The sequence below is a fragment of the Ursus maritimus genome, unplaced genomic scaffold (genome assembly GCF_017311325.1).
Source record: "Ursus maritimus isolate PB19 unplaced genomic scaffold, ASM1731132v1 scaffold_12, whole genome shotgun sequence".
NCBI lineage: Eukaryota > Metazoa > Chordata > Mammalia > Carnivora > Ursidae > Ursus > Ursus maritimus.
Window position 1 is genome coordinate 53,545,828 of NW_024423564.1, and position 23,807 is coordinate 53,569,634.

General features: G+C 47.8%; 1 protein-coding gene across 2 annotated transcripts in view; it reads left to right on the forward strand.

Annotated features, from left to right (window-relative positions):
• The window catches only part of KANK4 (KN motif and ankyrin repeat domains 4), a 72,391-nt gene that overhangs the window by 35,857 nt on the left and 12,727 nt on the right, over positions 1 to 23,807 (forward strand). For both annotated transcript variants that reach the window (XM_008690798.2, XM_040627216.1), the window contains exons 2-7: positions 4,146 to 4,230; positions 10,534 to 12,465; positions 13,763 to 13,874; positions 16,532 to 16,750; positions 18,277 to 18,364; positions 20,569 to 20,782. In XM_008690798.2, coding sequence (XP_008689020.1) covers positions 4,215 to 4,230; positions 10,534 to 12,465; positions 13,763 to 13,874; positions 16,532 to 16,750; positions 18,277 to 18,364; positions 20,569 to 20,782 — 2,581 coding nt within the window. In that variant the 5' untranslated portion in view covers positions 4,146 to 4,214. The remainder of the gene's footprint in view (positions 1 to 4,145; positions 4,231 to 10,533; positions 12,466 to 13,762; positions 13,875 to 16,531; positions 16,751 to 18,276; positions 18,365 to 20,568; positions 20,783 to 23,807) is intronic.

Below are 23,807 nucleotides of genomic sequence, written 5' to 3' on the forward strand. Positions count from 1 at the left end.
ACAAGCTCACAGAGTAGGAGGGGAGAAGAGCTAGAGAGAGAGAAAGCTGTATATACTTGAAACATCTAGAATATGATGAGCCAGTGAGAGAGGCTGGGATGGAACTGAGCATTCTTGATCAGAGAGGCCATAAACAAATGAAAAGTTACATAACGACACTAGGTATTGTAAGGTTCTGATCCAGAGGATACAACCTAATGGCATTGAGTAATAAATTGCTTTTTGTCAAAATTTTTAGTGCTTCAGAAGGTTGGAAAATTCCATTTGAAAGGGGAATTCTGCCCAATAAAGCTAATTTCCATATTCTGTTGTATTGCAAAGTAGCATGTGTTGATGTGGACACTTTTCTTCAATTCCACTCGCCAAATCACATCGAACATACACCCTTAGCTAAATTCTAAGCTATCCACCCCGCAGGACCATGACTGTGGCCAGAGTACAAAAGGAGGCTGGGGTGGGTGAGGGTACCAGTGGCGGGAAGTGGGCATGACAGTTCCCTCCTTTCCTTCTTGTGTCTACACCTTTTGAGTGAAAGCTTGCTAAGCCCTCTTCTTCAGAGAGTTGGGGTGTCAGCTCCATTTAATTTCTGTAACCTTGGAATGATGAATTTCAGTAAAATTCAAGTCTAAAAGATCTATTAGAAATCTCCATAGAGTTCTTTTTTTTTTTTTTAAAGATTTATTTGAGAGCAGGGGGGAGGGGGGAGGGGGAGAGGGAGAGACTTCAGGCAGACTGCCCTGAGTGCAGAGCCTGATGCGGGGCTTGATCCCACAAACCTAAGACCATGACCCAAGCTGAAACCAAGAGTCGAACGCTTAACCGACTGAACCATCCACATGCCCCTCTGTAGAGTTCTTTTTAGTGCAATTTGACCTAATGTGTGCTGCATAATTATCTGACGACCTAGAATTTGGTACATTAAGGGCTGAATCCTAACTCAGACCAAAGGCAGTGAGTGTGACTGAACTCTCCAAGGTGGGAGAGTTTGTGTCAAAGATCCATCTGCACCCAGGTGGCTCCCTTTTGCTTACAAGGAGCCTTGTTGCTCAGTGTCCGGTCTTGAAGAAGCAGATCACACACACCTTTGGCCAAGAGGCCTTACAAGAGAGTATTCTCCTTATCTGTCCCAGGAGGCTTTTGCGAATACTTGTGGGAGAAGCAGGGAAGCATCAAAGTCAGGAATATCCCCCCCCCCCGCCCCGCCTCAGAGAGAGCTAAGGATCAGTCACAGCACTGAGGCTGGGCAAATGTTTACAAATCACTTCCCAGGACATGATTGGAGTCGGCTAGACTTGAAGGCAAATCCTGCTCTGACTGACACCTGCTTGTGTTGTGACCTTTGGCAGGCCTAGAAACTTTCTCAGCCTCAGTATCCCTACCTGAAAAATGGGACAATAATAATAATCTCCTTGGGGTTATGGTGAGGATTGCATGAAAGAATTCGAGCATGTCAAGTGCTTTGAACTCTGCCTGTTGCTCAGAAATGATATGGGGTGTGAAGAAGAAGGGAGCAGAAGGGAGAGGAGAAGCCATGACAATGGAGAGACAGGCTGAGGGGCCGAGCTCAGGGTTCGTGTCCTCACCCTTCTCTTCCCCAGACTTCACCTTGAAGCTGCCAAGCCTCTCCTGCCCACCAGCATCTGGTAGGCTCCCCCACCGACTGCAGACTGCCGACCTGCGGCATTATCAGCTGCGGTGTGCTCTGCCCGGAAACCCTCTCTTGCTTTTCTTAAAAAAAAAAATTTTTTTTGAAATTGAGATAATTGAGACAAAACTGACATATAATATTGTATTGGTTTTAGGTGTACAACATAATGACTTGATATTTTTATACAGTGTGCAATGGCTTCCACAGTATGTCTAGTTAATATCTGCAGCCATACTTACAAGCTATGTAACACAGTTACATAGTTACAAACTATTTTTACCAGAACTTTTAAAAAATTCCTGTTTGATTAACATACAGTATTGCATTAGTTTCAGGTGTACAGTATAGTAATTCAACAATTCTAAGCATTACTCAGTCTCAGTGTGGTAAGTGTGCTCTTAACCCCCTTTATCTATTTTGCCCAACCCCCAACCTATCTCCCCTCTGGTAACCATCTGTTTGTTCTCTACAGTTAAGAGTCTGTTGTTTGTCTCTTTTTTGTTTATTTGGTTTCTTAAATTCCACATGACTGAAATCATATGGTATTTATCTTTCTCTGACTGACTTATTTCACTTAGCATTATACCCTCTAGGTCCATCCATGTTGCAAATGGCAAGATTTCACTCTTTTTGATGGCTGAGTGATAGTCCATTGTGTATATGTGTGTGTGTGTACACATATACACATCACACTTATGATGAAGACTTTTAAGATCTACTCTCTACATCTCTATGATTTATTTATAACTGAAGTTTGTACCGTTTGACCACCATCACCCATTTCATCCACCCCCCACCCCCTGCCTCTGACAGCCACCAATCTGTTCTCTGTACCCATGAAATCGGGTGTTTTTAGATTCTACAAATAAATGAGATCATATGCTATTTGTCTCTCTCTGACTTATTTCACTTAGCATAGTGCCCTCAAGATCCATGCACGTTGTCACAAATGGCCAAGATCTCCTTCTTTGTCATGGCTGAACAGTATTTCATTGCATATATTTACCACACTCCTTCTTTTCTTTTGGTGGGCAGCAAAGCAAGGTTTATTGAGCGATGCTAAAGTGACAATATAAACCTCCCAAAGACGGAAGGGACCCGAGAGGGTTGCCCTTTACCACACTTTCTTTACCCTTTCATCTACTGATGGACACTTAGGTGGTTTCGGAACCTTTTCTTTCTAGCAAGAGAAAACCTCCCTCTCCTCAGGTTAGAACCTTCCAGATCTCTCCACTTGCTGCCTCCTTAGTAGCCACTTGTGTCCTACTTCTCCCCAGCGCCTCTCTACTCCAGCTCTATGCCACCTCCAAACTCAAGTACTTGTTGCCCCCAAAGTGGGTGAGGTACTCATGTTGGCATTCCCTCTGCAAGGACTGCCTCTGCACCTAGAACCCGGGCCTGCCCTTCCGGGCTCTGTCACACTTGCACAGGGAAAGGCCCCTCTGGCAGCTGCATTGGAATGTGGTTAGGAGCGCTCACACAGAGAGGGTACATGAAATTTTGCTGGGCAAACTTTAGACTTCCTTTCATTTGGTAGGCCTCATATTTCCCAGCCTTCTTCCCCAGTTTACTTGTTTGTTCCCCTTTTTTCCATCCTGGGTTGTTGGAGGCCACCCCTCATCCATCTCTTACTCCCAGTTTCCCCCAACCCTTCCCTCATCCCCCACACGCTTCTCTGGTCTGGAATTCATTGTCAAGCACATTGGAATTCCTGAAACAACCCTGCATCCACAGCTGAGGTGTCAGATAATTCATTGTTATGATGTGTGTGGAGTTACAATCATAAAAAGACAATTTCCTGGGTGATTTATTATAATGGGGGCAGGAGCCAGGCTGTTTACCATTCAAAGAAAGAGTCCTGGGAATGGATTAAAACTTTGGGGAGAATTTATGATCAAATCTCAAGGTATCCTAATTCAGTCAGGACAGTCTTCCGCTTGAATAGTTCTGATGTCTTTGGAGCACCCAGCTTGAACTTGCCCTGCCCTGCCCAAGGTCAGACATCTGAGGACCAGTGCCTCCTCAGTACTTGCAATGATCTCACACCTGTTTTGAATCTGATTGGGATGTCACACATCATTTACAGGTACTCTGATTCCATTTTTTCCCCCAAAAATGGATTCGAATTCTTTCACCATGACGGAGGGGAGAAGATTACAGCTTCTGATGTTGTGGAAGGAGTACCATGCTGGTTGTCAGAGCTCTGGGCCTGGCTCTACCCCCTTTGAGAGAATGCTGAGAGGCCCCACAAAAAAGCAATTAACTTCTGTGCCTCAGTTTCTTCATCACCGCTCAATAATGCCAAGTGAGGGGGTTGGGCCAAATACTTCCTTTGGTGTTGACCATCGCTAACATCCTGTGAAGATATGCCCAGGATGGGACACACTCTTGGAGGAGTGTGGAGCTCCCAGGCACCCCTGGGAGAAAGGCAGGGATGGGAGTTCTTTGGGGTGATATTGCCTCCATACTTAACGCTAACTGCCCTTCTTTCTTTCAGGACTCTTGGAGTTGTACAGACTTATCGGATGAAGAGTACCTGAGAGACTGACAGTCTGCATTCCCTAAGATGGAGAAGACAGATGGTAGGCAGGCTGCTCTGTATAACCTGGTCTAAAGTGAGCACTTGGGTTGGAAAAGGATTGCTACCATAGATCCTAGAAACAGCCTAAGGGAGGCACACAAGAGACATTCCCTACATAGGCAGTGGTGGGAGACCCAAACTATGTATTTTAGGTATGAACAAGAGAAAGTAGAGCAGTAGAGGATAAGAATGAAGCCTTATGGTTTATGTCCAACTTCTGGAATTGTTGGACAGTTTTTTCATCTCTTCCAAGCACCAAGAAGGGAGCAAGATGCTCTCACTCATTACCCTCCTTTTAAGGATGAGGAATTTGAGATCTGAGAAAGAGGCACAATATGGTGAAAGAGCCTCCATGCATACCTGGGTGACTCTCCTGTTATTTAACTCCTCTGAGCCTCGTCTCTTCATGTATCAGTTAGCTTTGCTGTGTAACAAACCACTCAAAATTTACTGACCTAAAATAAAGACATTTACTATTTCTGGAAAGATTCTGTGGGTTGTCTGGGCCATTTTTCTGGGCTGGGCCAGCATAGTCTTCTGGATGACTTGGCTGAAGGGTTTAGAATGGCCACACTTACATGTCTTTTGGTTGACTCCATTTCACCTGGGGCACAGGTGATGATTTGGCCATGTGTTTCTCATCATGCAACAGGTTAGCTGGGGCCTAGTCACATGCTGGCAGAAGGGTTCCAAGCACAGCAAAAACAGACAAACCCCAATGTGCCAGCAATTTTCAAGTCTCTGCATATGTCACACTTGCTGCTGCCCCACTGGCCAAAGCAGGTCACAAGCCCAAGCTCAGGGTCAGTGTGGGAGGGGAGGGTCCAAGAGTGGGGTATGATTGTGGCTGTTTCTGCAAACAGTCTACCACATCTCGTTTATAAGCTGGTATTAATACCTACTTTATAAGGTTGGTAAAATACTAAATGAAATAATGCATGCAAAGTCGTTGAGTAACAACAAATGTTTTCATGAATACTCCCCTCATCCCCTGCCCAGGAAACTTACTGAAGGTCATAGACTGGTCTCTGATCCTGACTTCTTTTTTTTTTTTTAAGATTTTATTTTTAAGTCATCTCTATACCCAACATGGGGCTCGAACCCATAATCTTGAGATCAAGAGTCACATGCTTCACCGACTGAACCAGCCAGGCACCCCTGCCCCTCCGCCCCCATCTGACTTCTAACAAAACGCTCTTTCCAGATCACCAAATGTCGGGAAACAGGAGTGCCATAATCTCCCTGAACCACATGACCCTTCACTGGGGTCTCAGGGACCAGACAGCTGCCCCAGCCCTGCGTCTTCCTTCTTTCCAAATGTAGTCACTGTGCATTTCAAGAGTCTGCCTTTCTCCCCAGAGAGCTGCCTTTTCATGGAAGTGGTCCCACAGAACACCAGCTCATTCTCTTCATGCCCCGGGGGCCTGTCATTCCTGCCTGCCTCATTTGTCCCCGCTCAGCAGCCTCAGCCCTGCTGTGCTCCTCCACAGCTAGCTCCAGAAAGGCACCCCTCCCCTCAACGAAATAAAGGCAGAAGAGGGAAAAGCTTCTGTCGCTGTCTTGGCCTTCTGAAGAGGCTCATTAAATTTCCCTTCCTTCCAGCTGTGTTTTCGGCCTCTTTCTCTATAGTTTCTGTCTTTCCTATTTCCTTCAGAAACCGAGTATAGGCTTTTAGACTTTTCTTTCACGCATTAAATACCTCTGATTCATTAGCTCACCTGCTGAACGTCACTGTGTTCCTCAAGATAATCATGGTGGCATCTCCCTTCCTTAGGCCCCTTCTAAGCCCCTTTCTTGCATCGGTATGTGAGTCTTGGGCTCATGACAGTGTTTGCGGGTCATTTCCAAGGGTCTGGTTATCTGGCGCGCTTTCAGACCAAGACTCTGTAGGGAATCCTAGGTACCGCTGAACCTATAAATCTTACTTTTTTCTTCTCCCCTGACTCATTTCCTCAGTTCCTCCAGAATTATCTTCTTGGACTCTTGAGGCTGTCATTCTAACACAGAGCTAAATATTCCGAAGAACGAGCATACCCTCAGTGAATCCTCCCCTGCCCCACTCAGAACCAGCCCGTCTTGCCTTTCTTGAGTACCTGCGCCATGTTCTCTCTATCGCATTCACACTAACAACTACAACAACTCTGTAAGTTATGTATTATTATTACATGTTACAAATGGAGAAACTGAGGCATAAGGAAATTCAATAATCTGCCCAGAATCACCGAAGTAGGAAATGACAGACCCAAGATTCAAATCCAGCCAGTCCGGCTATATGTTCGTTTATCCGATCAGAAGCTCATTTTGAGCAGAGATGGTCCTCTTAATTAATTCTTGCCCTGGCCCAGTGCCCGGAATTCTGAGCTCCTTCATACCTGTCACCAGGTAGAATTAAGAGGAGCAGAGCCAAATGTGAGCACAGGTCTGCTGGCGTATCAGATCAACGCTCTCATGCAAGGTCCAGCATTCCTTTTACACTGGGAGGAAGAGAAGGAACACAGTGGTGGGTGGCAGGTGGAGCAGCTCTGTGTGTGTGTGTGTGTGTGTGTGTGTGTGTGTGTGTGTGTGCGTGCGTGCCTAGCTTAGGAAAGCACCTATGAAACCCATCATCCTGGATAGCTGCTCCGTCTCACAGACTCCTTTGGTTTCCTTCAGTCTCCCTTGTGGAAGATTTTGCCTTTGAATCTGCTCTTTCTTATTTGATGCTATTCTTGTATTTGTGCTCTGGACCCGCTCCCAGAGGCCACCAGGTAAATCAGCCTCAATTGAATTGAGGCAATAAGCAGATAAATAATGCAGCCTCTCCTTTAGGAGAGTTCTTTGCCTTCCGGGTCATAAATCTGCTCTCTACTTAACTTTAGACAAATATCTCCTGATTTGGCCTGTCCCTGTAATCCAGGAGGCTGCTGAGTCAACCAGGAGGCCTAAGAGGACAGCTGAGAATAGCCTGGAAATCTAATGGACAGCAATAACTCTCACTTACTAAAACTACCAGTGTGCCTCTTTGGGGGACAGCAGGTTGGCAAATAAATAAATAAATAAATAAATAAGTAAGTAAGTAAGTAAGTAAGTAAGTGTGGGTGAAGTGAAATTTGGTGTTTTGGCGGGGCTTGAGAAGTATTCACTCCTTACTGCCTGAAGTTCAGGTCCCTGCCACAGAAACAGTGGAACCCAGCAAGGACCACCCTGTGGGTCAGCCCAGTGCCTCCCTCTGTCCCCTGCCACGGTCGTGGTGTAACTGCCCACAGGCCCTATGGCTCTCCTGAGCATCGAGCCTGGCAGGCTTGACTGTGTCAGTGTGCACAACGCCAGCCTGCACGTGTCTAGTTGGCTTTGTTTAGTTCTTTGGGGATAACTGTACTTCTCTAAGCACAGAAGGCCACCAGACAGCACGTGGCACTGACCGAAAGGAGAGAGGGAAGAGCTCGGGCCTAGCATGCCAGCACCTTTAGGGGAAAAGCAACCCCAAGAAGCTACCCCAGGTAGCGCCATCATTTGCACCTTTTCCTTAACTGGTCCCCTTCCCTTCAGTGCCTTTAGCTTCTCTTACCTGGAGCATGTCAGCAGGCTCCCAGATGGTCTCAGGGCCTTTGGTTTGTCCTTCTTCCAGTCCTCTGTGAGGACGCTCTTTGTGACGCTACCGTTGATTACCTGGGGAGTAGAGTCAAGGCTTGTTGGTGTGCATGCAAGCTGCCCAAGACCTGGTTCTTGCTGACCTTCCCAACGGTCTCCTTCTCCTGTTCAGCCTTCCCTACCACACTTGGCGCTCCAGCCACATCACCGGCACTTACAGAACCCCAGAATACTGTAGCACTTCATACCTCCGTGCCTTTGCACATTCTCCAATGTGTGTCTGGAATCTGTCCTGGCTATTTATTACTGCATTACAAACACGACAAAACCCAGTGGCTGAAAACAAGGATATATTACTGACACAGCTTAGGAGGGTGGTTCTCACTCAGAGTCCCTCCTGTCATTGAAATCAGATAATGGCTGAGGCTGGAGTCCTCTGAAGGCTCACGCCTGGAGCCTGGGCTAGGATGGCTGGAACAGCCTGGGCTGGTGAGGAAGCTCTCTCCCTCTTTCCACATCTCCCTCTATGGGACTGTTTGGCTTTCTCACAGTACGGCAGTCTCAGGGGAGTTGGACTTGGTATATGGCATCTGACCTCCTACTGAGTGGAACTTACAGGCTTCTCATGACCTAGCCTTGAAATTCTCTCAGTATCATTTCTACCATATTATTTTGGTCAAAGTCACAGGCCAGATCAGATTCAAAGGGGTGGAGAAATAGACTCCGCCTCTCGGTGTGGGATTCCCTTGCCTGTATAGAGAGGGTGGGAAGTGATGGTGGCCATCTTGGACATAAACATCTACGATGTCTTTCACCCTCTTGTTCTGGCAAATTCCTGTTTGTTCATTTTATGCCCAATCTTATGTCACTTTTGTGAAGTCATCCCTCTCCTTCCAAGGCAGAATTAGGGTCCTTCTTCTCCTGAAGAAATTGGGAAAATAAGTCAGGAAGGCTGCCTTTTGGGCACGTATCTGTTACCATCCTTGGCACACCACATTGTACCTATTGGTGTTTCTCCTACTTTACCATGCAGTTCTTTTTTTTTTTTTTTAAGATTTTATTTATTTATTTGACAGAGAGAGACAGCCAGCGAAAGAGGGAACACAAGCAGGGGGAGTAGGAGAGGAAGAAGCAGGCTCCCAGCAGAGTAGGGAGCCCAATGCGGGACTTGACCCCCAGGGTCCTGGGATCACGCCCTGAGCTGAAGGCAGATGCTTAACGACTGAGCCACCCAGGCGCCCCTACCATGCATTTTCTGAGGGCGGGCTGTACCTGATTAATCTCTGTGTCCTTAGGATCTAGCTTAGCAACCAACACATAGGTGCGCAAAAAACAGTGGTTGAAGTGAGCAAATTGAATTACTACTATTTTGTAACTTTGTCCCCAGGGCCCATTACCCTTAGAACCAAGCAATCAGTCAGGCACAGAGAATTTGTGGAGCCCCTCCTGTGTGCCCAGACAAATCAGCTTCCACTATGGGGCTTCGGTTCTATTTTGTGTTTCCACAAAGATAATAGCTACAATATTCAGTATACATTGAATAGTCATCATTGTTCAAAGCACTTTATATGTATAAATTAGTCAGGTCTCACCAGAATCTCACCTTGCTATTAGTATTCCCACTGTAGAGATGATGAGATACAGGGAAGCTAAGTAATTCCCCAAGAACTGAAGTTTGGACCAGGCTTTTGACTCTGCCTTCTCATCTCTGTGCTGCCCACTAATGTTCTCTCCTGAGCTAAGCATTTTTGCGGCATGTTTAGCAGAATGTCACAGAGCTAATAAGGGGTATTACATGAGAACTGACTGTTTGACTTGAAGAAGAGGATACTTGGAGACGAGTCCTTATGGATTCAGCCGAAGGACTGACTTGTCCTCAGCATCCTCTGCTGGAGTCAAGAACACCAATGGTGCCTTGGTGTGATGGAGAACATTCTCACTGCTATGTCCCCTGACAGTCTGGGCTGCCCTGAAAAGTCATGGGAGGAGGTAGGCCAATGTCCCTTCGACATGGCCCTTGTCCCTCACCACCTTTTATCCAGTCTGTGAAGAACGTGGTATTTCCTCACTTGACATGAGTTTTTGAAAGTGAAGTTCATGTTGGGTAAGCACTCCGCAGTTTTCAGGTGGAAAAGAGCATGGGCTGAGTGTGATTACACAGGCCAGTTCTCTCTGATCTTCATGTGCCTGGAGGCTCAGCCAGATGAGGATGCTTACATAACGCAGAAGGCATGACTCCTTGATATCTCTGGCTTCAGCGAGATTTCCTAGTATCCATTTGAATAATGGGAGGTTCTGTCTTAATGTTGAGGCAATTGTGTACCTTATCCTTCAAAACCCTCAATATTCATAATTGCCAATTAGTACCCTGATCTGGCAGATTCCTGGCCGCTTCAGTTCGGCAATTACATGACTCAAAACCAGAAAAACAGTACAAGACTATTTTCTTTTGCTGGCCTGCCGGCAGATTCCACAGCAATAACTGAGATGAATACTGCAAATTGGAAACTACTTCCTCTTACCTATTTCCTTGCAGACATTGGCTAAGTACACATTGATTTAATAACCTGGATTCTCAGCATGACCGGAAGACTGTGAGCATCTCAGCTTAATTTAGAGGCAGGGACATTTAGGAGAAGTCTCACGTGAGAGCGTTAAGTCTAAATCACACATATGAGGCCTCACCACCCATAATTCTTATTAACATTGTGCTTCTTTTTTACATGTCTCCCAGCCAAAGACCAATCCTCTCAGGGGGATGAAGAGAAGGGCCCTCCAAAGAGCCACCCCTACTCTGTGGAGACCCCGTATGGTTTTCATCTGGATCTGGACTTCCTCAAGTATGTGGATGACATTGAGAAGGGAAACACCATCAGAAGGATTCCTATCCACAGAAGGGCCAAGCAGGCCAAGTTCAGCACTTTGCCTCGAAACTTCAGCCTTCCTGACAGCAGGGCTCGTCCCCACACTGCTCTTCCCCACCAAAACTGGTCTCCAGTGGTGCCGAGGAAGGTGTCACTGGGGACAGAGGAGCGAGCCCAGGCGCTGCCACCTGGCGAACTCCCACAAACCTCCACCAGCGGGAGCGAGGTGAGCTACCACAGGAAGGCCCTACTGGCAGAGACAGCCAGACATTTGGAGGCCGCTGCTCCCAGGGAGGCTGAGCTGGCCCCCGGGAGTGGACGGCCCCAGCTCTTGAGAGCATCCAGCATGCCAGCCACACTGCTACAAAACAGGGCCTCAGAGGACTCAAGCCTAAACTCAGGTCCCCCCACACCTCCAGCACTTCCTCCACTTCAGGGGGAAGGCAATGCCTGTGATGGCACTTTTGGCCCTGCAGACGGATTTGCAGGTTTTCAGAACTCTACCCCACGAGCAACAACACAACTCAAAGTCAGAGAGTTTGGGGACCTGGTGCCAGGGATTCCAGAGCTGGTCCAGGAGGGCACTGAGCCTCCAGAGGATGAAGATGAAGAGGAGGCTCTAAATCACCTCTCTTTCCCAAGTCCTCCCTTCCTATCCCAGGATGCACTTGTAGTTCTAGAGGATGAAGAAGATGAACACAAAACCAGAGAAGCAGAGGTGGTGGTTACCCCTGGCTCCCCAACACCAAGCCCCCCACCCTTGCCATCACCCATTCCTGAGAATGAGTTCCCCGTAGAAGAAATCGAGCTCAACATCAGCGAGATCCCACCTCCACCACCTGTGGAGATAGATGTGAGAAGCATTGGCATCCGGGTCACGGAGGAAAGCCTGGGCCTCCCTGCCATGGATCCCGGAAGCATCTCCAGCCTGAAGAAACGGCTGTCTGCCCTCGAGGGTGAGCTTTCTGGAAGAACCAAGGAACTGGCCCAGGTCAGAGCTGCCCTCCAGCAGCAGGAGGAGGAAATCAAGGCCAGAGGGCAGAGGATTCAAGAGCTAGAGCACACTGTAGCTCAACTGGCAGAAAAGCTCAGCCATGAGAACACCACAGACACTCAGGGCCAGACTGATGCCATGGTCAACACTGACCCCCTCCATGGGCTCTTGACCAGGGAGTCATGTGACAAGAGCATTGAGGTCAACCTTCCGGGCAGCACAGGATCTGAAAGCTGGAGGGCTGGAGGAGAAGAGAATGGCCTCTTAGGGGGGCAAGTCAGCCACAAACCAGGGGATCGGAGCCCAGCAGAACTCATGCCACAGCTGTCACTGCCGCAAGGACCTGAGATGGTCCTCACCCCCTCTTTACCTAGTTGCCTCTCCACTGAGCTAAGGATCGAAGAAGCAGGCTCTGAGCAGGAGGGAAGCCCTCAGGTGGGAGCTGAGGGTCTGGGCAAGGGAGCAGGAGGCTCTTCATGGAGCAGCGACAGAAAGATGCCCCCAGCAGGGCGAGAGGAGGCCAGTTCAGAGCTGCCGGGGAAGGAGCGCTCCAGGAGGCCACCAAGCTCGCCCACAGATGCCACTCTTGGCCAATACGTTAAGAAGATCCAGGAACTCCTGCAGGAGCAGTGGAGCTGCCTGGAGCACGGGTACCCGGAGCTGGCCAGCGCCATCAAGCAGCCTGCCTCCAAGCTCAGCAGCATCCAGAGCCAGCTGCTGAGCTCCCTCAACCTGCTGCTGTCCGCCTACTCGGCCCACGTGCCACCCCAGCAGGAGCCCCCGGCCCCCTCTACCTCCCCGCCGATGGGTAAATACTGGTCCCTGAGACAGGGAACCATTTCTCCTTTACCTGACGAGTCAAAGGGAAAACAGATTTTAATTGCATGAGTCTATTTTTCAAAATAGAGCACCTCCAGGAACCGAGTGGAACAAACAGCCATCTATGTAACAGTGGAGGCACTGTGCCCCTACTCTCGTCCTGGCTCTAAGGCTGGGACTGACTGCAGGGCAGCCACATATAGATGGTACAGAGAGCACAGGGCACAAAGATGCCAGCTGGGAAGGCACATGGGAGCTGAAATTCAGCCCCCACTCACTTGCCAAGTCCGCAGCACCGTAGGGCGCGCCCATTTCTCACTCGCATTGTGCAAAGGCAATGTCCAGGGCAAGAACGGCCCTGGCTGTGTGTGCTCCAAACCTCAGCCTCCCTTCATTGTTTCCTGGGCTCTTGCCTTCTTGTGGTCCTCTCTGGTTCTTGCACATTAGAGGTTTGCAGTAGCCTGGTTTTGGAGGGGCATTATATTGAGATCTGAAACATTTCACTGAATATTTTCTGTGTGTGTATGTGCACGCGGGCACGTGCGTGTATATGTCTGTGAGAGAGAGATGGAATGCTACATGTGGAAGTCAACCCTTTGGCTGAGCAGCACTGTCTTGTAACAGATCACACACTCTTTTCTACTGAGTAAAATGGAACCATATTTTGCTTTGCTCACCGAGCAGTGTGCAAGTCTGCTTCCTGCTGCAGATCACAACTGGGCTGGTTTTCTCATTATTTTGGTGCTAGTTCCAGTCTTGCCCGCTGGAAAATGCCTCCTGTACCTTTGAGCACAGCAAAAAAGACGTGCTCTTGCTCACGCGTCTGCCGTACCACCCCCACATCCCAGGTGTCGAGTGGCATGTAAGCCAGGAAAGACCGTGGAGGTGCCCTTGGGCGGAGGTGGGCGTGGGAGCAGGAGTCATGTGAATGGGGTTCTGCGCCTGTCCTGCCGTTCACTGAGCAAGTCTGAGCCTCAGACTTTCCCACGCTAAGACAGCGACAGTGATGGCACACACGCCACACGGCTCTTCTGGAAGAGTGTTCCAGGAACTCCACTCTGTCATCCACACACAGAGGGGCCTGTGGACAGCTCAGCTGGTGTTGACCAGAAGGCTGGGCCTACTCAAAGACCTTCAGAGTATCTGATTTACATTATCTAGGTCTCTGTCCCTTTCTACCTCCTCCCATGCCTTCAGCCCGTCTCCCCTAAAGCAAGAGTCCCAGTTGTGGTGCATTCTGAGGCACCCCCAAGATCATTCTAACCTGTGATGTTGTGTCTACCTAGAGAGCTCCCCGTCGACCAGCCTTAAATCCATAATGAAAAAGAAAGACTATGGCTTCCGTGCAGGAGGTAATGGGACCAAAAAGAACCTTCAGTTTGTTGGGGTTAACGGTGGGTAAGCATCGCTCGTGAAGCCCAGACTGCCCCCCTCCACACTACCTATCCTGCTGTTGTCCTTAGTACTCTGTTTTCCTAGGGGGAAGCATCTGGTTTTCATTTTTCTTCAAGGGAATTAACAGCCCTTTAAAACTCCATCTTGGGTTTGCATGTGTTTGGCTCCTTGCCAGCTGTGGTGGTCTGCTGGATCCTGTGCTTTTAATGTCTTGGCTTTGGTGTCCCTGGGGCCAGGATTCTAGGTGGCTTCTGGGAGTTTGGGGAGAGCATGGGCCCTTTACAGAAGATATTTAATCTGAACCACAACACTGAAAGCAGAACATACTCTTAATTTGTTGAACTTCAAATTCTATCCATTTAATTTTTTTCTTCCTTTTACTAACTTACTGCAAACCAAACCAGCATTTTTTAGGATGAAGAAAAACAACAATGTCTATTGACTCAAAACATGAACCCAACCTTATATAGTCTAGAGAGTAAATCATTGGATTTAGAATGTTTTCTAAATCAGTCAACAAACATTTATTAAATGCTGACAAAAGTGTTAGGTGTCAGGGATTAAAAAAGTCAAATAAATCATAGTCCCTGCCTTTAGCTCATACTTTAGACAGGACAGAGATAAAAAATAAAGCTAAAACACCGATATGCTGAGATGAATTCTAGTAAAGAAGGGAGTGTGGGCCCAAAGGAGGGGCACCTGATCCAGCCAGTGGTGGGTTCAGGAGGTCGGAACCCCTGCTAGTTTGGGTGGGACCAGAAGGGAGACACCAGATTTAAAAAAGGGCCATGTCAGTGTTGCAGGCTCTGTGAGGAAAACATCAGACATAATGACAGGATGTCACAGGAGAGACACTGTTCCCATTCCCACTAACGTCAGACGCGGTGAACCTGGGAGAAGCAGGTCCTATTTCTCCGCTACTTAACCGCCCCCAGCAGTGCCCGCCCTGTGCCCAAACCCGGAACTCCATCTTGTAGCTATTGCTGGCCCCATTGTGTACCATCGCATCCCGCCTGTCTACCCGAAAATGTGCCAAGTGGGGCCTATCTTGGGCCCTTGCATTTGCTATCTGTCCTTCCGTCTGTCTCCTTGCCGCTCTTAGAGTGCTCCTGTCCCAGATCTTCTTCAGGATCTGTCACTTTAGTGCAATGGTTCTCAACCTTGGCCGCACCTTAGAAACCCTGGGGGAGCCTTAAAAATACCAATGCCTGGGTCCCCTCCCTGAAAACTCTGGCTTAATTAGTCTGGGGTGCAGTGCAGATATTGGGAATTTATGCACCCTCGAGTGAGTATAATGTGCAGCCAAGGTGAAAAACTTCTGCTCTAATTAATGTAGCCCCTCCTCCCATTACTCTATTCCATGGTCCTTTATTATTTTATTCATTGTTCTTATCACTATCTAATTATCTAATTACATGTTTGTTTTCTGTTTTTCTCTACTAGAATATAAGCTCAATTAGGACAGGGACTTTGGTATAGCATTTAGAACAGTGTGTGGCACACAGTAGGTGCTCAATAAATTTCTGTTGAATGAATGAATGGACTTCCAGGTGAACTTTTTATGGAAGCAACTATAAAACAAGAACTTCTTGGTAAACGTAATATGTCCCACCTCCTCTTAATCACAAAAGCAAAAGGTTGTTCCAAGCACAGCAGAGGAAGAAATATCTGTAGTTTAAACAAGCCAGAATGTGAGCCTGCCAAGGAGCAGGCTGGCTTTGCAAATCCAGTGAGCATGGGGGCCTTACCTAGTGGTCAGCATCCAGAGAAAGGGCCTCAGGGGGTTCAGTGGAAGCTGTGGCCACTGGTCTCCCCTGGTCTCTGTGGCAGTGTTCAATGGCCCCGGAGCCTGAAATCTTCACCTTAACTGCAGGATCCTCTATCAGAGGTCTCCCGTTGACCATCAGCAGAAGGATCCATAAATCTGCCAGGACCTCCCTCCGTGGTTTGTGGTCTGCCACCTCAATGGAGTCGCATATAGCTGAACATAAGGATCACTGCGGGGTGGTGGGCCACGAGACAAGGGGGCCATGCCCTTGCTTTTGCTGTTGCAAGCAGTAGCTGAAACAGGCCGCAGCCAGGAAACACAGATGCTGGGCTCGGGCACCTGACTGCTCGTGTTTCCTAGGGAACACTGCTGGGAGGACACACAGATGGGTCCTCCCGTGTCAGGTATAAACTAGGCTAGAACAGGGAGGCTGAAGGGAAGGTTCACAATCACCCAGAGACGTGACGATCTGTCAGTCAGCTCTGAGAATTCAGGGTGGGAGAGGGGGTTGTGTGCCTGCATCTGGGCCCCTCTCTAGACAACACGTTAGGACTCCAGAAGCTAACGCTTTTGTGAGAATCTTGGACGGCCCGACTGGGTCATCCAAATGCGTCGCCAGTTAGGGCATGGGCTATTTGTGTGTTCACTGCAAAGAGCTTAATTACCTTTTCTCCCCGAATGGCCTCCGGGGTCAGAGCCACAGCTCTCAACCACATCTTTCTCTGATGTAAGGTTCCCGGGAGTCCCCTCGCCCAGGCCTGCAGATACAGAGAACGGAGGATGTGGTTAGCAAGCTGGGGATTATTATCTGAAGCCCACCTGGTTCTTATTTGTGTTGACATGGGCACCAGGCAGGAAACACAGAATGAGTGACCTTTGTCTCCTTCTCCAGCTACGAGACCACCTCAAGTGAAGAGACCAGCAGTGAGGACAGCTCCCCGGAAGACTTGTCAGACAGCGAGGCTGAGAAGAAATGTGATGGCCCAGAACATAGGCGGGGCAAGGAGGCCCACCCCGCCTGCAAGGCTGGGCAGGGCATCCCCGAGGGCACCAGCACCACAGGCCAGGAAAGTGGGCCTGGGGAAGAACTCCCTCATCCCAAGGCTGAGAGGTGAGTCAGATGGGTATAGATGGGGGTATCTGATCCTCGGGGAAAGGGCAAGGGCACTTCATCCTTTTATTCTATTCTGTTTGTTCATTTGTTCTTCATCTTTCTATCATTTACCTGTATTTACTGAGTTTCTAATCTATGGCAGGCACAGATGTCACTCTGGCCTTCGTGGGATATCCGTCACAGACAGAGCTCTCCATGTAAAGCTAATATCGTCCCACCCCTGGAAATGGGAAGGACTTTACATGTACTATAATCCTTTTAATTATCCTGGAAAGTAGAAATTATTATAATCCCCACTTTACAGATGTGGAAAAGAGGCTTAGAGAAGTTAAGGGACACAGCCGAGTGGGGCTTGTGACCCAGGTCTTGTCTAATTCTCACCCACGTGCTTTTCCGCCTCTCCCATTGGCCATGTTGACATAACCCCATATTTTACAGAGATGTGAGGTCACGTCACATGATGAAAAGAAGCACTGTCTTTGAGGCTGGACACGCTTGGGTTCAAATCCCATGTCTGCCACTGTGTCCCTTTACACAAGGCGCCTCAACTGTACTTGCCTCAGATTCCTCATCTGTAGTATGTGGGTAACAGCCACGTGATAGGTTTGATCTGGGGACTGGATGAGAAAAAGTATGTAAAATGCCTAGCACAGTGCCTGTCACAGAGCAGGCTCTCAAGAAATAATAGAGGGGTGCCTGGGTGGCTCAGTCAGTTAAGCGTCTGACTCGACCTCAGCTCAGGTCTTGATCTCAGGGTCATGAGTTCAAGCGCCACACTGGGCTCCATGCTGGGTGTGGAGGCTACTTTAAAAAAAGAAAAAGAAATAGTAGAAATAAGGATAGTAAGTTGCATTACCACCATCACCCCCCTCGGCTGAGGGACTGACGGGCAGTGAATGGGGGCTGACTGGTAAGCAGCTCCACAGGGCTCCTCCAACATGGCAGCACTATAAAGACACACTGAGGGCAGAGCTTCCTGGTGACCAGTCCCATTAAGTCCCACCCCGGGATGTTCTGTCTGCTCTTACACTAACACAGGAAAAACGCTCAGCACTGAGAGCACCCCAGCTTAACTGAGTTTCATTTTATTGACTCTATTAGCACTGATGGTATCCTTCATGAAAGAATAACCTGAAAAAAACTGCTGGTAGGGATTGGGTTCTTTGGGTTTTTCAAGTCACTTAGGCAGAAAATGTTTTATCCAAAATCAGGAAGACAGCCCTCCCTTTTCTCAGCGTGTCAGGAATTGCAGTTAGTCCCGTGGCCCCCAGAATGCTTTGGTGATCTGTCCCGCCTCCTGAGAACAGCAGGATAAAAAGGGCAATGTGCTTGACTCACTCTTCAACAGAGTTCAGAGGCCAAGCCTCATTGTCAGGAGGCTGTATTCAACAGAATGCCCCTTGCCTGGGACGTGGCCCTGTGTGCGAGTTTCAGCTGCTGAGAAGTGAAAGTCAAGCTAGGGGATTACTTTCTTTTATGGTAACACGAAGACTGATATACATGTATCTTTTTTTTTTCTTTAGATATAAACCCTCAGAAGAATTCCTCAATGCATGCTGGGCATTGAGCCAACATCTGCCAGAAACTGGGGCCACCACAGACCAACTCTTGGTACTGTGATTTTTCATTGTCATGGAAGGATGTCCCTACTGTTTAAGCTGTTAGTTCCAAGTGGGTGACTTTGGTCTCTTGCCTGAGGCAGCGGTGTGGGAGTGCATGGAATCCCTTACCTCTGGGTGCCTTCATTTGCCCAAACTCTGCTGCCAGGGTAATGGGTTATGCTGGGGGACTGGGACCAGAGGCATATGCAGCAGGGAGCAGCCTGGTGCTTGGAGGCACAACGGAGCGGTATCAGGCATTACACCTGAATGTCCAGCTTTATAAAACTATGTGTGGCTTCAAAACCAAAGCAAACCTTGTATGGCTTGGGCTCAAAATGGCCTCACAACTGGAGAAAACTATGGGCCGAGTGAAGAGCATGTGGAATGGGAACCGAGGGTTCTAGTCCCAGGACCGCTGTTGGTGAGATCTTGAGCAAGTCATTTCAACGCTCAGAGCTTGTTTCCTCGTTAATAAAATGAACGTGGGGGTGGGCAGCATGTCTTCCTTACCCCCAAACCCTGATATTTAATTCTGTAGTCTTGACTGTGTTTCTTGATGCAAACCTATGGGTCCAGAGACCAAAAGCAAAAAGATTATCTCTGCTTGTTCCTTAACACCTTCATGGCCCACAGGGAATTAAACACGTAGCCATTAGGTTTTACTTTTATTCAAGAGACCCTGGTGCAGACACATATTCCCAAGTCAGGAGAGCCAACTGGTAGGCCCCAACATGTAACAGCATGTAAGCATTTTTAAAGCCCATTTTGTTCTTTGCAGAAGAGCCTTAGGGGTAAAAAATGATTGATTCAGCCCAATCCTTTTGATTATTTTATCTTAGCTGATTTCACAAACAACCGTTCCCACGTTGTTAAAAAACCAGTATGTGATGTGAATGTTGATCGAAACTTAATCTTAAATGAATTATAGAACTAAGCTGTATGTTCCTTAATATTAGCATCTTTCTCCAGATTCTCCTGAATATTCCACAGGAAAGGGAGATATTCTGATATATAAAAAGTGTTTCAGCCACCAAAGATTCCACTGTTTCTGCCTAGAAAAGTGATAGGGGAGGGGTGTCTCACTGGCTCAGCTGGTAGAGCATATGACTCAATCTCAGGGTCATGAGTTTAAGCCCCAAGTTGAACGTAAAGTTTACTTAAAAATAAAATTACAATTAAAAAGAAAAGAAAAATGATAGAGGATGTGCAAACCTGACACCACACCCATATTAGGATCAAAGTACCCCCTACCCCCACCCCACCTTAGAGACATCGTTATACAAGGACCTAACTCTATAGGGCCATGGGAGAATAGGGACCCAGCCCTGTTTCATCCCCATTTTGTAGATGGGACAAGTGAGGTTCAAAAAGGCTATATGACTTCCCAGGTCACACAGCTGAGCCGGGACTTAAGCCTGGCCACATGGGCTCAGTGACTCCAAGTCCAGTTCCTTTCCAGAATAAATGTGAAATCACATCCCCATGGTCCCCTCCTCTTCAGAGAGATAACTTAAACATGTTCTATTTTAAACAGGTACGTCATATAACACACAGAGTTGATGTCATTCACTCTGGAACTCTCCTCATTCCTGGTTCCAAAGGAGCTACATACTGCAGATAGTGGGGTCCTGCCATAGGTTGTTAAACCATTTTCTCTGAAGGTTCTAGCAAAGCTTAAAAGCCAAAAATAATTCAAGCGCAGCTGTTTGGGTTTTATTTCTAGCATAAATTGTGCATGTTGTTTATCTTAGCTTTCAGCGTGTGTCTTCCCCATTAGTAAAATGTTGTGACTTGCTAGCTATGCCAATTAAAAATGCACAAAAGTCCTGGTAGGGTCCGGGCTAAGGTCAATATAGGCTAGCTCTATGTGTGTGAAAGTCTGGGCCTTGGTAATGCTGTGCATACAGGGGTGTGATCTAAACTCCCAGTAGATTCAAACTGTCACCTAGAAAAGTGCTTTGCCACTGGTTAGTGTTTGCTCTCCCAGACCTCTTTCTACCACAGATGGGGGGGGGGGGGCTGATCGCACAGGTTCAAACCCACCCCCGGCCCCAGCTCTGATCCCTCCAGGAGTAGACCACATGGAGGTAGAGGGAGCTGAGAGGACAGGGGTGGACGCAGCCAAAGCTGACTTCTCCCAGTGGAAACTAAGAGCCCAGCTCGAGCGCCCCAGGCCAGGCGACCTCCTGGAACTGGAATCTGTTGGTATTTCAGAGGCAGACCTTGAACACCATCCGTCAAGAGTGGTTTCGCATCTCCAGCCGGAAGTCGTCTAGCCCTGCTGTGGTGGCTGCCTACCTCCGTGGGGTCCAGTCCCCACACTTCCTGAAGCTGCTGGTGAACTTGGCTGATGGCAATGGGAACACGGCCCTTCACTACAGCGTGTCCCACTCCAACTTCTCAGTCGTGAAGCTGCTGCTGGAGACAGGTCTGAAATGGTTGTGTCTGCTCAGTCTGGGTCCCTCCTTGAAGGGCAATTTTGGTACCTACTTCCTTCCAGCATGGAGATTCTTCACTGTCCTGAGTTCCTCCTGTATTCTAGGAACTGAACTAGACCAGCATGCCTTTATTATGACACTTATGCTTCACAACACTCTTGTGATGGGGGTATCATTATCCTCGTGTTGCTGTGTGGGACAATGTCATGCAGCCTAGGAGTGACTGTGTGAACAGGGTGTTGATGGGGCTGACTGAAGGCGTGTCCAGGCCCAATGGCATCTATGAGTTTAGGAAGGCTGTATGAGGGATATCTAGGTGGGTACCCATAAGAGATATAAAACCCCAAATGATCTCCACGGATTAGGCCCTCTGCTAAACACTTGGCGTAGGAGATCTCATTTAATCCTCATAACTCCTATTCATAGGGATGGTTATCCCTGTTTTATAGATGATGAAAGGGACACTCAGAAAAGTCAGTAGACTTTGGTGTTGATTCTGAGAGCGCACAATGACTCGGTGTTGCTGGGGTTTAAAGCTGATACCATTGGTTTGTTCTTCCATTCCTGGCATCCAGGAATTGGAGCACGTGCTAGATCTGTAACCCTTACTTAGGAGGCCAGAGGAGGAGTTTCAATGGGCATCAGGAAGTCTGAATTCCAGATCCAACAGCTTTCCCCCAACTTGGATCTTGTCCATCCTGGCTTAAATGCCTCCCACGGCTTTCCATTGCTCTAAGAATGAAAGGCAGCTTCCTCAGCCTGGCTTTCAGGAATCGCGGATGGCCTGGCTCCCGCCACATTTGCTACCTCAGTCATCACCATGCATCCTCCTTCCATCCACTCCAGTCACAGGGCCTCCAACTCACCAAGCTCATTCCCTCCGTAGGGCTGCTGCATTCTCTATCTGAACCCTTTTCCCTGAAGCCCTTCTCAGGCCCGGCTCCTTCTCATCACTCCAGTTCTCCAAAATTCTGTTAAGCAGCCTTGAGGGCTTTCTACCTGAATGGAAAGGTGATGTACCTAATGACAGTCTAAAGTTCTTTCTGCTTTCCACATCATCAAGGAAGATAAAGGCGCAACTCTAATGTTGAGCTAATTGTACCAGATTTCAGTTCTTTACGGATTCATGGATACCATAAAAGGGGCAGCTCAATGGAGAAAGGCACATAATTAAATGGAGCATACCTCTGTGTTCTGTGCATGAAGAATCCAAAGATTGGAAACGTAGAGCTTCATCTTGAAGTAGCTGGGACTTGCAGCCTATCTGTAGTTCTCCAGGTGGGCCAGGCCAGAGAACAGACAACCTAAGCTTTGGTTGTTAGACCTTTCTGCTGGTGTCGACTGAGAATCCATTTGGGTCTCCTCAACCCAAAAGTGATCTGGAAGCTTTCTGTTTACCATACTGATACAGCTGAATAGCCATATGCATAAAGTATGAAGGGGAGCTGGAGAATGAGCTGAAGGTACCATTACTTTCCGTCACTGTAGAAGGCCCGCTGAGGAGGGCGTATCGGTCACACTCTGAAACCTAGGCACGTAGCTGTGAGCCATCCAGAAAGCATGTTACAAACTGTAAGGGGCTACACAGAAGTGACTCATCATGACTGAGTAGAGAGCCAATGGGTGCACCTCCACCACCTTAGTCCTTTGTGCTCGATCCTTTATTTTGCCAGAACACCACTGCAGAGGAGAAAGCTTGTGGACCTGGAACACGCTCAGTCAAGAGCCTCTAGGGAGGGCTGGCTCACTCCCTAGTGGCTGCTCAGAAGCACCTGCTGTGAAAGCCCTGGGTCCTCAGCCTCTTTCCTGAGCCCCTGGAGAGGAGTCAGTCCTTACTCTACTGAGTCCTAAGTCATGTTTCTGAAGAGAGTAAAGAGAACTGTAACCTGAGGATTGTTTACACCTCTTAAGAGCAAACATAAAATAGTCATAAGGTAAAAATAAAAAAGTCAATAACAAGGCAATGCAGATACTCCCATCTTTATCAGGGCAGAGCTGTGTGCAATGCATGGGGTTATATTCAGCTTTCATAGCCCAGCTGGTCATGACAGTGGTCAGATCATTTTTTTTTTTTTATCCGCTGGCATCTGGCATCACAATGGCATATCTCTGAAAAACTGTTTGAGGTGGGATGGAGGGAAAGTCAAACCAATATTGCTTTTTATCCAAGAACAGAACTTTTAAGTAGCCCAGGCATTTTTTCATAAATCAGATTTGTTACAAGGAATACCTAAGTCTTCCTGAGCAAGTAGCAAGGCTACAAAAACAAGAATACTATTCTGGACAATAATAGTGAAACAGTTAATGCTTACTGAGTGTTTGCTATGTGCTAGGTACAGTTCTAAGTGCTTTCAATATATTAACTCATTAAACTTCACGGTAACCCCATAGGTTCTATTATCATCCCCATTTCAGAGAGGAAATGCTAAGAAAGGCTAAATGACTTGATCTACTGAGAGAGTTTTTTTTTATTGTCCAAGAGATACATACATTTTTCAGATAAGCAACAGTATGGGGAAGATTTTGTTTGCCACACGGTACTGCCCTTATGGGGTGGGATCGTTTATACAACAGATAACAGGCTGATGACCTCCTATGTCGCCTTCGGTGGAGAGGGATATGAATGCATATCTCCAGGGTTACAAAGCAGACATTTCTTCTGAGTTCTCAACTAATACTTCATCTTAAAAATATGCTATTTTTCATTCCACTGTGAAATGTATATTAATATTAAAATGCATGGAGGCTTTTTTCCCCCTCCATTTTTCAAATGAGATGGTTATTCCTGGAAGATTTCCTATGTTTATCCTGTGGCATTTTACAGGCCCCCTGGTACACTGCCTAACATATCACTAGGCCTTTGGGAAAGACCTGAAAACGCAGCCATCAGCTTAAGAGTTACACACAACACAGAGTAAAACCTAAAATGCACAGCTGTGGGTGATGTGTGGCCGGGTGAGTGATGGGCTCTAGAGCCAGACAGACGCGCGTCCTGGTCTCATTTCACCTTCACTT